The sequence below is a fragment of the Brachionichthys hirsutus genome, chromosome 11 (assembly GCF_040956055.1).
Source record: "Brachionichthys hirsutus isolate HB-005 chromosome 11, CSIRO-AGI_Bhir_v1, whole genome shotgun sequence".
NCBI classification, from domain to species: domain Eukaryota; kingdom Metazoa; phylum Chordata; class Actinopteri; order Lophiiformes; family Brachionichthyidae; genus Brachionichthys; species Brachionichthys hirsutus.
This window is the reverse complement of record NC_090907.1, coordinates 1,957,421-1,969,570: the sequence shown is the minus strand read 5'-3', so window position 1 is coordinate 1,969,570 and position 12,150 is coordinate 1,957,421. Positions and strand designations below refer to the sequence as shown.

The 12,150-nt window shown below is 47.6% G+C and overlaps 1 protein-coding gene across 1 annotated transcript in view; it reads right to left on the bottom strand.

Annotated features, from left to right (window-relative positions):
- The window catches only part of LOC137901657 (mitochondrial intermediate peptidase-like), an 11,909-nt gene extending 489 nt beyond the window's left edge, over window positions 1–11,420 (bottom strand). Inside the window, exons 1-18 of the mRNA XM_068745702.1 lie at window positions 11,274–11,420; window positions 11,025–11,198; window positions 10,553–10,641; window positions 9,968–10,054; window positions 9,716–9,779; window positions 9,438–9,620; window positions 8,995–9,151; window positions 8,843–8,891; window positions 8,662–8,722; window positions 8,469–8,521; window positions 7,465–7,618; window positions 7,298–7,375; window positions 6,961–7,168; window positions 6,335–6,444; window positions 6,149–6,223; window positions 5,685–5,801; window positions 3,647–3,768; window positions 2,980–3,053 (exon numbers count right to left, since the gene is read on the bottom strand). Of these exons, the coding sequence (XP_068601803.1) occupies window positions 2,980–3,053; window positions 3,647–3,768; window positions 5,685–5,801; window positions 6,149–6,223; window positions 6,335–6,444; window positions 6,961–7,168; window positions 7,298–7,375; window positions 7,465–7,618; window positions 8,469–8,521; window positions 8,662–8,722; window positions 8,843–8,891; window positions 8,995–9,151; window positions 9,438–9,620; window positions 9,716–9,779; window positions 9,968–10,054; window positions 10,553–10,641; window positions 11,025–11,198; window positions 11,274–11,420 (2,002 nt within the window). The remainder of the gene's footprint in view (window positions 1–2,979; window positions 3,054–3,646; window positions 3,769–5,684; window positions 5,802–6,148; window positions 6,224–6,334; window positions 6,445–6,960; window positions 7,169–7,297; window positions 7,376–7,464; window positions 7,619–8,468; window positions 8,522–8,661; window positions 8,723–8,842; window positions 8,892–8,994; window positions 9,152–9,437; window positions 9,621–9,715; window positions 9,780–9,967; window positions 10,055–10,552; window positions 10,642–11,024; window positions 11,199–11,273) is intronic.
- Between the last annotated feature and the right edge of the window lie 730 nt (window positions 11,421–12,150).

The window sequence follows — 12,150 nt, the reverse complement described above, 5'->3', positions numbered from 1 at the left end:
TCGCTAACGGCTCCAAGTCTCGCCGATTACGACTCTCTAGAACTGCTGCAGCTAGCGGGCCGACTTTATCAGAGCTTCTGTCGACCACAGACCACCAAAAGTGAAAGTTAGGAGCACGTTCACGGGCTCTAATTAAAGCTCTGAAGGGATTGTAGGTCCAGAAAACCAGCAGGACAAGAGTTAGCTTAAACACTGAACAAAAAAAACCTACAAAACTGAAGCAAACTACAGTAATGGTGCTGAGGACAAACCCAACAAATACCAGAAATCTGAGATTTATTCTGCTCAATGAGTTTTTAAAGACGCCGCATTTAACCTGGAATTAGAACAGAGGTCAATATGATGACTGGAATTCGTGATCCCCAGAGGATGAATACTACCGACTTCTATGACGAAACCATGAGTTCGAACCTTAAACTACGGGCAGTTATAGAAACGTTCCGGCTGGATTTTCATAACATAAATGACCATCTATGAAAAGCTGACAAATATTTCTTCTGACGCTCCAGAGCTGCAGTAAAAAGCAAATCGAGGATCTACCGACGGCGCCTGTGCTGCATAAATCGCCTGTGTCTCAGTGCAAGGGCCGTAGAAACACACACTCTGCAGCTTCTTCTCTGATCTGCGAAGGTAGCGTTAGCCACAAAAGCTCTGGGGGACCGTGTGGCCCACCTTAGGGCTTTATTAGTCAGAGATCTAACGGGATTCTGCTACCGAGCCCCGAGGAGATCCATTTCCTGGCGCTGGGCGGTCCGAGCTTACAGGAACAATCCAGGGCATGAAAGCGCTCTCTGTAGCAGGAGCCAAGGTTCAGTCACCTCTCAGGCTTTCCTTCCCGTTCTCTCCCCCCCCCCGACTGATGCTGCTGCCCTGAATTTAATGTCCTGGTTTAAGTTTCAACATCGTCTTTTACTGGGAAATATCCAGTAGCGTAGCGGGCAGAGAGCCACGCAGATAAAGACTTGGGCTCTGATTAGCCTTTCTGGGCCTGCTCTGGTTCCGTGTGTCCCCTGGTACCCCCCCCCCCCATCGCTCTCTCTAAAAGGATTATGTGTAATGCTTGGATCTGGATTCTGTCTCTCCTCCCATCTTCTGGCCTGAATCCGGCTTCAGACATTAAACGATCCTTCTCATTTGCTCCGAACTCATTTTCCTTGCAGCGATAGGAATTCAAGATGGTCGCTATGAACGGCTCGACCCCGCTGAGGACGGCGATGAGAAGCTAAATGTTCCAGCACATGCAGCGATGCGTCTTTATGACGCCGACTTTCACTTTCATGATGCTAAATTACGAGGACGTGTCCTGCCATCGAAGCGGCAAAGCGGCCGGATGAGCCTCCTTTTAAAAAGCGGGAATGTTTTTGACTTTGAGCATTTCTGCAGTCGTGGAATAGATTTTATTATGATCACAAAAACAGGTTTCCATTGATTATTAAAAACCCTGCGATGGAAAATTGACATAAATTTTGGGGCAAAAATGATAATTCTGCTATTTTTAAAGTCTTTGATGTTTGAATTATGACTTATGGGTGGTAAAAAAAAAAAAACGTAAAAAATAAAAGACAGCTATCCTACAGTTAGCGCAGCAGTGACTTCAAATGGGAACATTAAGCCAAACGCTGTCAGATCAAAAACAGTTAATTGGTCAATAACGAGGATCCATTCTGATGATAGCTGTAATTTAAGAGGTCGGGTGTGGTTGGAGCTGTCAGAAGGACAATCTGATGGAGGAAGGAGGCGGCGGGAGATTTACGGCCCCCTCCCAAATGTTACCCGATATTACAACTCCATCCACCGTTTTCTCCTTCTCCTCTGTTGTCCTGTACAAACACGCCGCGGTGACTCCATGACTTGGAACGGATGATGTGATGAAAGGATGATGTGATGAAAGGATGAAAGGAGGCTGAACAACAGAAGCATGAAGGGCAACAAGAAAACCCAAAAGACACGATAGGATAGAACCAAACAGGAGCCGACGACCACGCAGATCTGTTCCGAACCGTGTGCTAAATGCTAGCATTAGCATGTTAACTTTAACATCGGTACTTTGGCAGAAGGATTTAGGTGGTAAAACGGGTAGAAGAATGAACCATTCTTCAACTCTTTCTGCATTTTATCTTACAGGATGCCTTATAAAAGCATTTCAAGGACTTTCCAGGCTGATTCAAGGACCCATCAAAGCGTAGTTTGAGGCAGGGATTAACTTTAATTGCTGCTGAGCCCTGGCAGTCTTTACAGGCCGATGCTGGAATGTGCCATTCCCAAAAAAAAGGGCCTAAAACGATGTCATTGTGTATTTTTACACAGAGCGCATACAGTCAAGAACTTTCAACAACCCCGGTTTACTCACGTCTGTCGTAAAGAAAGTGAACTTCCAGAGATTTCAGACCCGTGGGAACACTTTAAGTTGTTTAGAAGAGATCTCGTTTAGAGCGGATCAAATATTTGACCCGATTCAGGCGGATCTCAGCGACTCCAGCCAAGGCTTGCCTGCAGGCGCCGACTCAGCAGTTCACACCAGACGAGGCTGCCCGTGTCACCGGGAGGGTCTGTGTTCGGCTGGTATTGTGGGAACTGAAGTACGGAATAAGATAAAAACCCACAACAGCAGCAGCTGCGGGAGCTTAAAGAACTTGACTAATGGACTCAGCTGCTTCTGAAGCTCATTCCTAGGAGATCAGGTGGCATCAGCGCCGCTGGGAAGAGAGTCGTCGCATAAAACCGGCCTGTTTAATCTGTAGAGAGATGTAAACAGCACTAATTTATGGTCCCTTTGAGACAACGCTGGAGGGAAGGAACAACTCAGACCCTTCTCCATATGAGTATCTAGATAGGATGAGTTCTACCTGCAGGCTGGGGTCAAAACGTCAGCTGGGAGCTAACGACGAGTGAAGGAGGCCATAAAAATAGTGCTTTATTGACGTTTAAGGGTCACGTGGAAAGAAAGAGACCAAATCAAAGGTTGCGTTTGTGTTTTACCTTCCACCATCAGCATGGGCTCCTTCGCCCCACCGTGAGCCAGCATCTCCCGACGGTAACGTTCACCCATATCCCTGACAACGAGAAAGAACGAGCGCAGGAAGGTAAGGTTACAGACACCCGCATTCTCACAGATCGACTCCTGATAGCCCCCCCCCCCCCCCCCTGCGGAGCCCAGGGCCACGTCGCCCAACAACAGACAGGTGACAGGAAACAAGAGATCTAGCAACTGCAGGTGGAACTAAAACAAGCCGAGAGGGAACGGGAAGAGAAAAGGAAAGAATGGAGATGGAGAAGGCTGCAGGGCCGGACGGGGGGCAAGGCAGGGTCTGGTAACGAGTTTCATGTTTATCGTCAGAGAGTATCTGTGTGTATGGGGGGGGGGGGGGGGGTCTGTCAGGAAGGACAGGTTTACATTGTTCAAGGAGTTCCGTTGGTTTATTTCTGCTTTCAGAAACATATTTTATTGCACGTTGAAGCCGTTTTACTGAAAGTGTGTGTGAACAGGAAGCGCTCAGATCGTTTCCTGTCCTGTGAAGAATTAGAAAGGGTTAAAAATGTCAAACAAGAGGCGCTGGATCGCGACCCGGCTCTCGACTATCCAAATAGTCCTTACACAGTCGGCGTAGTTCCATAAAACCTGGAGGCGGCCCGTTCCGCTCCTCACCTGCTCAGCGGATCCTGAACGAAGCACTGCTTCCACACCATCGAGGCCACGGCGCGGGACATGAGGTAGGAGTAGTACTTGGACCCGTAGCCAATCAGATGGCTGAATCGTAGCTGCCATGCCTGGAGAAGACAAACAAAGTCTGATTTACGCCGTCGTTACGGTGACATCACAGCCTTCCGTCTTTAAAGGACGAAACTTGGAAATCCCTAAACGGTAGAAAGCCCCCCCTCAAAGCCCCCCCTTCTCCCTGCAGCAGCCTGAGGGGGATCTGTAAAGATGAACTCCCCTGTCTCTTTGAACGTTTTGGGTGGGTGATGTGTGTGTCTGTGGGGGGGGGGGGGGGGATTCAGCTGGCAAACACTCAAACATTCAGCCCATTTAAGAAAAGTCAGCAGCTGGTGGAGTTAACAAATCAGTACCAGACGGTACCCCCCCCCCCCCCCCGACTTTGAGCTTCATCTGGAGGAGGAATAATCGTCTGAATCAAACATCCAAGCTCACGTTTGTGGAAGGAAATCCTGCTTCTGAGTCTCCAGCAAAACATTTTAATAAGGATGAACACATGATTGTTTTTTTCTGACATCCTGTGGCAGCAAAAAAAACACGCAGTAAAATTAACATTGACATAATTATGAGAAATATAGACGTAGATTTCTCTGATTCAATGCTACCGTTGCTAAAACCTCTCCCTCTCTTCATTCACCGTCTACCTCGCTCGCCCTTTGCTGCTTTCTCACGGTGAGTATTCCTGCTCATTCAACGTGTGAAACAATAATTGTGCATCTTCAGATTTGTCGCAGAATGAGGATTAGATGCGCTTGAACGTGCGTTTAAAATAAAAAGCTGCTTAGTATTTAAAAAAAAGAAAAAAGGAGAGAAAATTCTTGGACGCAGAAACATTTAGGCCGAGATTGGGAGATTAAAGAAAAGTGAACACCGAGAGGAGAACGTGTTTGTGTCTGACATTTATTTCCACATATTATCGTGGGCTCAAGGGTGCAGCATGTGGTCCGTGTTCCTCACAGCTGATCCTCTTTCAGCGGGAAGCGGGAAGCAATCGCTCTCTGCCATAAACTACACGCACACGCACACACACACACACACACACACATCAGCATCACCTTAATGTTTAGAAACTGCGGCGCTCGCTAACCTATTAGCCTCTCAGAGCTTCAACTTTACGGTGGAAACTTTCCCCGAGCCCGGTTTCCAAGGGAGCGAACTCGAAAAGGAAAACGAGGCCGATCCCGTCATTGGAGGATTCTAAACAAATCTGTTTTCACTTGCTCTGATCCAATTATGATCTAAGGCGAGGAACTTAAACGCTGCAATCATCCTCCGTTTCTGGGTTCATGCGAGGAAAATGATCCCGCTGTGGTTTAGCTGCGCACACAGCAGCGAAAAGGGGGGGGGGGGTCTGTCGGCGGAGGCTTCGCTGTGATGTCGAAGGGGAACGATAGAACACAAACCCACAGCCTCTGGAGGAGGAGCTACCAAGCAAGGCGGGAGAGCGGTTGAACTCCAGAGAAGGAAAGCAGCGACTCCTCTGAGAGAATACGCAGCAGTTCTGTAATCTCTGTTCCTGACGGCACCCCCACATAATTATAGCCCAGAGCAAAAGCTATATGAAGGCCATTCCCCGCTCAATTATTTGCTCTTGATTCCCTGCTCCTTCCTCGCCTGCAGCTGCAAAAGCAGGGGGGGAGATTATTAAATGACCGAGAGGAAGAGTTTCAAGTACCCCCCCCCCCCCCCCCCCCGGGAGAGATGGTTCAAAGTATATCTCTGCTTTGTTATTTTTACCAGGACTTCAAAAAAGGCTTTAATCCCTTAAACACTGCTGTGCCTGGATAGAAGATAAAAACTAGAGGAGGAGGAGGAGGAGGAGGAGGGAAGAGCCTTCAGACAAGTTTGTGATGACCTCAGTGATTCGTAAGCAGAACGTTCCCCTAATTATCATCAAAGCCAAAACACTAGAATTTGATCAAAGGGTACGACATTCAAGAGAATAAATCAAAGGCCGCCCCGGATGTACCGTATTGGGTGTGTACGGCAAGCCGTAGAACTTCTCCTGCATCTCCTTCAGGATGTCGGTGGTGGAGCGGTTCTGGGGTTCACCGTGGTAGATCTGGTCCAAGACGGCGTAGAAAATCTGCACGGGAACGGACACGAAACACGCCAAACGCTTCATTCCCGCACAAACAGGCGGAACTCGAAAACAATCGGGACGCGTGTGTACCGGCGCTGACGTGAGATCTCCATGGAAACGCATCTAAAAGCATTTCAGAGTGGACCGACTGGGTTTACGTTCGGGCCGTGTTCCATCTACCTCACAGGTTCCTACGACCTATAAACATGGTATTAATATCCTACATTTAAAAAGCTCTTCGACCACGAGATGCCATCAGAATTATAAACCTGTAATGTTCCTGCGACGGCGAACTGGAACTGTGGCGTTGTGCCGTGCGGTGTTGTTGTGGGTGCGTTTGTTTATCGCACCTGCAGCTGGGTGTCTGCGGCTCCGCACACCTTCTTCGACTCACACAGGCGAGCCACCATGCTCTCAGGCAGAGGCTGAGGCGACAGACAAGGAAACGCTTGACTCCGGCCACAGTGACGAGGCTAGACGGTCGGCATAGCAACGGCTGAGGAGGCTACGGCCACTAACGAATGTGCATACGTCACCTGTCCGGTCTCATAATGGCGTGCGAACTGGCTGATCACTCTGTAGTCGGCGGCGAAGTACTCCATGAGGACGGAGGGGACTTCGGCGAAGTCCGTCGCACATCTGGTTCCTGGACGAGAGGAAACACGGAAACACGGGATGGAGAGGCTTCGTTTGTTTTTAAAGCTCTGGCTTGGAAATCCTCTTCAGAGACCAAACCGGCTCATTCAAGTTCAACCTGTAACCATGGAAATAAAAAGAGAAACGCAGCCGGCCGTGTTCTTGTTGATTAGAACCAGACTAGTTACACTGTGACCCGACACACCTGAGCTCCGCCCCTTTAAACCAGCCGTCTTCAGTTTGACCATTTCTAGATCCTCAAATACAAAATGGAGCGCGACAGTCTAACCACTGAAGCCGCCTCTGGCTGAGTAAACGGATACCGTCTGAATCACAAATGCTTTGAAGATCCTGAACTACTGCAGGCGGCAGCCATCTTGTTTCTTAATCTGATGAGGGAGACGGTATCGAATGAAGGAATCTAAACGATTCCTCGGGGCTCCACTCGATCAGATTCACCGCGTCTCTGGCAACAACGCGGTCGCTACGTCGGAACCAGCTCGCTCCGATCGGACCCACGCCTCACCCGTCACGTGCTGGTAGCGAGTGCGTCCCAGCATGGAGTGCATGGCGTGCCCCATCTCGTGGAAGAGGTTCTCCATCATGCTCGGGGAGAGCAGCGTGGGGGCTCTCTTGGTGGGCTGGGGCAGACTCAGCATCAGGACCACGACCGGCAGCTGGTACCGACCCGTTTCCTGGCACCGGCGGCCGCCGCGGATGGTGAAGTGACAGTCCTGCAGGCGAGGCGGCAGTGTGGAAAACGCAGTTTTAATTTGCGCCGTTTTATCTTTTTCTTCTGGGATTATTTGATTTAAATTAAAATCAAACTGCTGTAACATATTTGCGGTTTTGTGCATCCACACCTGATGAGGTTTATCCGGCCGGTGGAAAAAGTCACAGTAGATGTATCCTAATAATCCGTCTGTCTCGTGCACCACGGCCTGGGAACATACACGCAAAGTCATATCACAAACCCACGACGAGGAACCCAAGCAATCCGAGACGGCTTTGCATCTTTACTGAAATGTACCAGCTTGCGAACGTCCTCGCTCCAGACCTCTCCGGCGCCGGGATGCTCGGCCACGAGGGACACGCCGTAGAGCCGGGAGAAGAGGTTGTTCAAACCCTCCATGCAGGCGCCCACAGACAAATACGGACTGTACAGGCTGGGCTCGATGTTGTACCTGCAAGAAGAACATAAACATGACTTTAGAGAAATCCGTCTGGTCCGGACGGGATCAATACTATTTGTATAAATGTCAGATTGCAGGGGCTGCTGAGAAGTCTGGGTAAAATTCTGCTGACAGGACAAAGCCAGCAGAGCTGAGGGAGAGGAGGGGGGAGACTTTGCCCCCCACCGATGTCCTAAAGGAGCTCATTCATGCTGCTACGAAGCACTTCAGATTAGACCAAGTCAAAAGGCAGATTAATGGCCTGAACGCCGCACTGAGAGCGTCATCAGTGATGAATGACAGACGGCACACGGCTGCACTTACAAAGTTACCGACGTCTGAGCGAGTGATCCAGAGAAGGCGAGTAAGAACCGTCCAAAAAAAAAGCAGCACTTCAAACCGCATCCGAGGTTCTCCTGCTAACGAGCAGAACACAGAACCGCCAGCAGGAGGCGACAGAGGGACGGAAACAAGGACAGACGGGGGAGCTGCCCCTCATTTCGCGGTTGCATGAAGTATTTGATGAGATGTGCTTAAAACGTCTTGGGAACGTTTAGCCTGTCCCGTTATTAATTCCCGGTGAGTGCTGGGAAGGAGAAATGCAGTTCATGAAGAACACACAGCGCAGAAGCTGGAATGGAGTCGATCCCGGTTTAAAGGAGGTTGAAATAAGTCGTCGTTTAAGTGGTTTGATTTAAATATTCAGGAGAGCGCGGTCTCCAGGGAAGTGACAAAGATATGGCTCGTCTGACGAGGCTCGGGAAAGCCTTCCCCGCCGAAACCCACCGGGCCTTTTGGGTTAGCGGAACGGGAGAACAGTTTTTGAGATGCTCAGGACACGCACGGGACGCCTTCGACTCACCTTTCAGCACGAATCACGCCACTGAGGTAGGGATGATCCCACGGCATGAGCTCCTGGACAGCCACAGCGGAAATGCATCGAGGTGTGAAATCAAATAAATCAGCACCGATACCAATCTCCAGAGATTAAATCACTGCCTGCTGATTGAGGGGAAGATATCAGGATAATGTTGCCATTGTCAGAAACAACTCACAGAATTATGAGGGTTGAGCTTTTTCTTCATGTCTCTCATCATCTGGAAGTCTTTGGCTGTTCTGTGACACAGAAAGGAAAATATCCAAACACTGCGTGAACCGGCTTTACCGACTTCCACCTCCAGACACCGAATATATCCCAGCATGCATTTGGCAGAGAGCTGCTAGGCCGAACTGTACCTGTCTGACAGCTTGTCCGTTAACAGCTGGAGGAAGCTCATCACCGTCTCTGCAAGGCACGATGAAGATTGAGTTGCAAAGCATAAAACCAGAGATTCGTTTCCAGATTTCTAGAAATTAAACAACTCATTGAATTGGGGAGAAGTCTCGACCTGGCGTTCCGGCCATGGTTCCCTTCAGCGCCCGGTGTCCGTACGACTCGTAGCCCACCAGTTTGGCCAGTTCGTATCTGCATTTTAGCAGCTCTTCCAGACACTCCATCAGATCTGCGTTTGGATAAAGGTAAATCCTGTAGGCAATTTCTCGCAGCTGCGAGGGGAAGAACGGAGACAAAAAGGATGTGAGGATTAAAGAGGAACATTTCAAAGAGGCGCAGAGAAAGAAAAAAAAAACTAGGTGACAACAAAAGTCTTAGAGTCAATATTCTATTTACAAAAGTACTTTACATTTCAAAATAAAAGAGAAACTAAATATAGAATCCGATCACTAATCACAACAGAATCAGCTTCCATCAGGTCATATATCCTGTTATACGACAAGAGCGCCACCTGCTGAGCGAAAGGCAGAAATGTTCCACGGCAAATAAAGGACATACGAAGTCATCGGGGGAATCTGCATGTAGCCCCCCCACTTGGATGAAGCTTCCTTCACTCGCAAACTGCTGGTGAAGATGATCGGGGATGGCGGACCTCGAGATCCGGTTGGGCACGTGAGAGCCGACCAGAAACTCGTTGTTTAGATCCAGCAGCTTCACGTGAAGCGCGACGGCCTCGTCCCTCTGCAGGGAGAAGGGAAACGAAGTTGGTAAAAAAAAAAAAAAAACATAAATAATGAAGCGTCATGGTGGAAATTAAATAGATTTTATTGCCTCACCAGTTCATCATGCAGATGAATTCCACTGATTTCAAAGTCAAACATGAACAGCTCCGCGACCCGTCTGGCAAGGCAGAAACATATCGACACCTTATTGGACAGGAAGTTACCTTTTGTTTTAGCAATTTAAAAATAGTGTCTGTATGAGGCTTTGTATGTTGTTGTGATATTGTAATATGCCCCCCCCCCCACCCCCCAAAAAAAATATTTACATGCACAGTAGGTGTCCTGACACAAATAAAATAAACCCACCTTGTATCAGGATCCAGCTGAGCCAAAACGTCGGGGCTGTCCAGCAGCGTTTTTAAGCTTTGGCAAAGCTCGACGTTTGTGTTCAACCTGAAACGCGCAACAAACCTGATCATCGACGACTCGAAAGGAAGAGCTGCCCGGTTACCCGCGGCAACGATCGTGGGAAATTCATAAGCAATTTGTAACCCTAAGGGGCAACCTGTTTTTAGAAAACACTCAACAAAACTGAAGTCCAACACAGAAGACATTTGCTGTGCGTGGACGGGTGCAGACTTTGGACTGAAATGTTCAAGTAACCCATCAACATCACGAAGGAAGGTTTAGATCAGAGGACAAAAGACAAATCCATGAAAGAAAACTAACTGTTTCAAGCACTGGAGCACAAAGGAACAGAAGTTTACGACTTTCGGTTTCTGTAAGCAAAAGATGCTCCCGGTGAACTTGCAGAGATACGGCTCTGACTGACTCGCCGTTATTATACAAGAACACATTTTCCTTTTTGATCTTGTGAACACACGTGCCATGGCTTTATAGTCAAAGTTGAATAAATCTGTGAAAGTGAGATTAAGGTGCATTTTCTCTTACTTCTCAACAACCGTGCCGATTTCTACGCAAGTCTTCTCTGCAGCCTCGCGGAACTCTGGGTCTGGATGGGCTATTTTTACAAAGTCCGCCTGTTCAAGAAACAGAAACAACAAAAACAACAACAATCCACGTAACAAAAGCTGTTTATGTTGCACAAAACGTGGATCAAAAGGAGCAGCACGCGTTCAAAACCGATGAATGCATTCTACGGCACAGAAATGCAAACATTACACGGTTCTGTTTCATTATAATCTGGTCTTAGATGAGGCTGATGCTTCATATCATCTTACTAATTATCATCTGGGTGGTGTAGGAGTGGCATTCATGATATAATGACACTTTATTCACTTATTCACTCTTCTGGAATTGAAAGTGAGGCTGCTCGACTGTGCCTTCAGAAACAAACTCAACAGTAAATGTTCCGTTGCCTTTACTGTCGGTCAGTTACGTCGCAGAGCTGCGTAGAACTCACCAGATCTGCCACTCTGCACAAACCATCCGAGAGCTGGTCGAAAGAATCGATGGTTTCAACCCCTGGAGGACGAGAGCAGGCCTTTTGCAGCAGGCGGTCCGTGTCCCCGAGGGCTTTCTTCGTAGCTACTTGGAATCCTGCAGGACAGTTTAGCTCTGGGACTCCAAACAAACCCTACGGAGCAAAGGTCAACGGAGGTCAACAGAGGGTCATTAGGGTTTAACAAGCACATTTAAAGGATGCACAAACCTCGGTTTTCTCAGAGAGATTAAACCTCCTTTGGGTTTTGGTGTTGAAGGCAGCTCCAACAGGAGACCACGTTGTGAGTTTTCTCCGAACATGACTCCAGAATCCTCTGTGCTTTATAAAGAAAAGCAGCTTTTTACTCGCTGACATTTTGTACTGACTTGAGCCTCAGGTCCCGTTGATGCCTCCTGGAGCTGACAGTGGATGGCAGCTTCAAACGCGAGGCTGTAGGGAAGTCTGTAAGTAACTAATGTCAATAAATGAAACAGATTCTAAAAAAAAAATCCTAGGGTAATTAAAACATATATATATATCTGTCGCCTGTCCACAAAATAGGTTCGAACTGTTCACATGTTAGCTAACTAGCCATTTCTGACAGCCTTATCTAACTAGCTTTAGCGAGTTGTATATTCGCGGAAAAAATAGAAATATATAAATGTCTAAAACATATCCACATCGGGCAAAATACAATATTTATTCATATTAATATTACTAGCAATAGTAATCAATTAAGAAATTGTTGCTGTTTCATAATAATTACGAAACACAAATCACATGTCGAAACTGCGATACGCGATAAAAGCCTTACGGAAATCATCACAGAGGAAACAGAAGCTTCCGTTGTGAAGCCCTTTCAAAATAAAGGCAGGGCAACGCGAACATTATATCCGAGTGAGAAGTGAAAAGCTAAAGAATGATCATGTTTTATTCTATACAGAAAATGACGTGGTTTCCAAAGAAATGCATTCCTTCCTGAGAATTTATGCATGTTTCCTAAAAAGCTATCTAAACATTACAAAAATAAGAGAGGGAGTACCACGTTTGTCTTTATAAACAAAGGCCACATTTCCATCTTTAATTGTATTAATGTAATTGGAAT